The sequence below is a fragment of the Lynx rufus genome, unplaced genomic scaffold, assembly GCF_022079265.1.
Source record: "Lynx rufus isolate CCGP_SWC_20201006 ecotype Redwood Valley unplaced genomic scaffold, mLynRuf1.p SCAF_10, whole genome shotgun sequence".
NCBI lineage: Eukaryota > Metazoa > Chordata > Mammalia > Carnivora > Felidae > Lynx > Lynx rufus.
In genome coordinates, this window is record NW_025814824.1 from 81,925,129 (window position 1) to 81,928,980 (window position 3,852).

Below are 3,852 nucleotides of genomic sequence, written 5' to 3' on the forward strand. Positions count from 1 at the left end.
GATGAGCAGGGTGTTATATGTAAGTGATGACTCACTGGGTTCTACTCCTGAAACCAATACTACACTGTATGTCAACTAACTTGAAAGTAAATAAATTAACTTAAAAAATGAAAACAAAACAGAAACGGGCTTATAGATACAGAGAACAATCAGGTGGTCCCCAGAGGGGATTAGAGTGGGCAGGGTGTGGGGCAGTGGGGAATGGTTGAAATAGGAGAAAAAGAGTAAAAGGCTCAAACTTCTAGTTATAAAATAAATAATTAAAGGGGATGAAAGCTGCAGCATAGGGAATATAGTTAACAATATTGTAACAACTTCATATGGTGACAGATGGCAGCTAAATTTATGCTGGTGATCACTTTAGAATGCATATAAATGTTCAAAAACTATGTTCATTGTATTAGCAGTTCACTATATTAGCACTGAAATTAATATATTATTGTATGTCAATGACATTTGAATAAAAAATAAATAAATCAGAATAAACTTGAGGAGGACAGAGCAGAAGGTACTGGTGATGTTGTGGTGCTCTGAGATAGTTGTCCTTTAGACAAATGGAGGGACAAAGGGGAAGTCCATATTGAAGATTTATAGGTTCAAGGAAGAAACCAGGTGTCCCTCCCTGGTACTCTATCCTCAGTCCCACATTGCACAAACCAAGGTAACCCTCAGAGAGGTTGCAATAGCCAGGGACAGAAAGTTATTGTCTCCCACGGACACCTACACCAGGCTAAGTAGATGTTGCACTATGCCCAGACCACTGAAGACAGGGATGTGGGGCCATTTGAAGAAGGAGAACACATGTAATTCCTTGGGATCCTTGGAGACAATCCTGCACAAAGTTAATGCATGTTTTTGTTCTTATTATCTCACCTATCAAACACCAGGGACTTAGTGACACAGCATCAGAGGATATTCCCATGAGGGAAGCAGGGGCTGTAAGTATATATATCTTGGAAAGGATGGTAAGAATCCATGGAAGGGAGCATTCAGATTTAAGGAGAATTAGGAGGTTTTCTACAATCAGGCACATTTTCTGTATGCTATCTCTTGGTACAGTTTGTCTTCTTTTTCACTAATAATTCCATGGAGCATGAATGAAGGCAGTGGAATGAATACATGAAGTAAGATTTTAATGTCCTTCCCAGGTAAGAAAGGAACTTTGAGAATGCCTGGTGAGAAGATATAAATATTTGATCTCAGATAATTAGTCATCATTGGACACTAAGAAAGATAACTTACGTTTGTGCTAAATGTTGAGATTTAGGTATCTATATTCTATAGTCAAATCTTTCTTTACCCAGTCTACTTGTAAGCCACCTTTCCCTCACCTCAAGATATGAAATATGAGCTGAAGAACAGGGAATTTGGGGAGAGAATTTTATCTTGAAAATTCACTTCGTCTCTCTCACTTTCCCTTCTCCATCTTTCTTTGCCCTCTGCTTACTTTCAACATTCAACCAAATGGTTTTGTAGGCCATTCTTACTTCCATTGCAAATGGTGTGAGAAGAAGCATCTTGATTTAAAAAGATGGCTCTTCATCAACCATAAACTAGGTGAAATAGCTATTTCACGATTATATAGATGTGCATTAGCCATGGGTAATCTTTATGAGAAGTTGACCTTAACCTGATTCATAGACTGCATCTGTGGTTCCTGTGATTACTAGTCACAGAGTACGGAGGAGGAAAAGGGAATCAAGCCTGCTCTCCCTCTTTACTCCTCCTCCTCCTCTTCTTCCTCCTCCTTCTCTTCCTCCTCCTCCTCCTCCCCCTCCTCCTCCTCCTCCTCCTCCTCCCCCTTCTCCTCCTCCCCCACCGTTTAGTTTTCCTTCTTCCTCTCTGTCTCTCTCTCTCCTTCAATCAGTTTTCTATAGATCTCTATATCAAAGATTCTAAAAGAACAAGTGAAAACACAACTTTGGCTCTCATTTGCCCATATTCATAAAGAAAAACATTGAAGAAAATGCTCTATTAGTAACTGCTAATTCTCATTGCAAGAACCAGATGGAAAGGTGCATGTCCTAGATGACATAAGAACTATTAATTGACAGGATCTTTTATCTGTAGGTGCATTCAAGTCCATGGGAATGTCCAACCTGACAAGACTGTCTGAATTCATCCTCATAGGACTCTCCTCTCACCCTGAGGACCAGAAGCCACTCTTTGCTCTCTTTCTTATCATGTACCTGGTCACTTTAACGGGGAATCTGCTCATCATCCTGGCTATCCGCTCTGATCCCAAACTCCAAAACCCCATGTACTTCTTCCTGAGCATCTTGTCCTTTGCTGATATTTGCTACACAACAGTCGTAGTCCCCAAGATGTTAGTGAACTTCTTATCAGAGACAAAGACCATTTCCTATGCTGAATGTCTGACACAGATGTATTTTTTCCTGGTTTTTGGAAACATAGACAGTTATCTCCTGGCAGTTATGGCCGTTGACCGCTATGTAGCCATTTGTATTCCTTTCCACTATGTCACTGTGATGAACCACAGACGCTGTACGTTGCTGCTGGCCTTCTCCGTAGCTTTCTCCTGCCTCCACTCCCTCCTACATGTCCTCCTGGTGAATCGGCTCACATTCTGCGCATCAAATGTAATCCAACATTTTTTCTGTGATGTCAACCCTGTTCTGAAACTGGCCTGCTCTTCCACCTTTGTCAATGAAGTTATGGCCATGACAGAAGGGTTGGCTTCTGTGATGGCCCCATGTATCTGCATCATCATCTCTTACCTAAGAATTCTCATTGCTGTCCTCAATGTTCCCTCAGTGGCTGGAAAATGCAAAGCCTTCTCCACCTGCAGCTCCCATCTCACTGTGGTGACTCTGTTTTATGGGAGTATTACCTATGTCTATTTCCAACCCTTGTCCAACTATACTGTCAAGGACAGAATAGCAACAATCATCTACACTGTACTGACATCCATGTTGAATCCATTTATCTATAGTTTGAGAAATAAAGACATGAAACGGGGCTTAGAGAAACTGATAAGCAGGATTAAGGCTCAAATGGATATGCTTTCTACTACACAAGCCAACAAAATCCATGGATCCTGATTATAAGGTGTGAGTATGGTTGTGTGTGCTCATGTACACACGCCTGCACACACTCATAGGTGCACACACACACATACACACACCAGGATGTAAGGCAAATTTTGTAAAAATATACTCTTTGCTCAACTGTAGTTGCACCCTGTACTTTTCAGCCCTGTGGTCTCTGTTATGTCATGGTTGACAGTATCATTCATGTCTTAGTACCTATGCTACAATGCAGATTACAATATTTCTCTATTCCAGAAAATCACATTCCTTTTACCCCTTCCATATTTATATAGAACCTCCCATATTTCCAACATTTATAAATACATCCAAATTTGGTCACTTGAATTACAAGAGAGTTTTTGTACATCTACTTAGAAATTTATATATGTGCAAAAATGTTTTGCCTTCATAAACACTCTGTTCTATCTGAAATAGTCAGAAGTTGTTTTGCAGGTTGTTGGGTGGGTGAGTGTGTGTGTGTGTGTGTGTGTGTGTGTGTGTGTGTGTGTGTTTCCTCTCTGTTGGACTAGGAGCTTCCCAACTGCAGAGTCTGTGTTCTCTGATCATGCCATGATACAACTATGGTTCCTTTTATTAATTCTCCCCACAGCTGGATATCCTGAGCTCTGGAGTCATTAGATTCACAACAACTGACATCAATCACTTAACTGACAATTAGTAAGCCAGCTCTATGCCTCTGTATGTGTTTTGGTCTCCTCCCCTCCTCAAGTTGCATTCATCAGCCAACACTCCCTGAAACTCCTTGCCTGTGTGCTTCTCTCTCAAAGGTGCCTGTATTTCC

General features: G+C 40.9%; 1 protein-coding gene across 1 annotated transcript; it reads left to right on the top strand.

The window, feature by feature from the left end:
* Positions 1 to 2,066: 2,066 nt before the first annotated feature.
* Positions 2,067 to 3,062, top strand: LOC124524668 (olfactory receptor 1L3-like). Its single transcript, XM_047097038.1, has one exon. The coding sequence runs from the start codon at positions 2,085 to 2,087 to the stop codon at positions 3,060 to 3,062; it is 978 nt and encodes a 325-aa protein (XP_046952994.1). The 5' UTR covers positions 2,067 to 2,084.
* Positions 3,063 to 3,852: the final 790 nt, after the last annotated feature.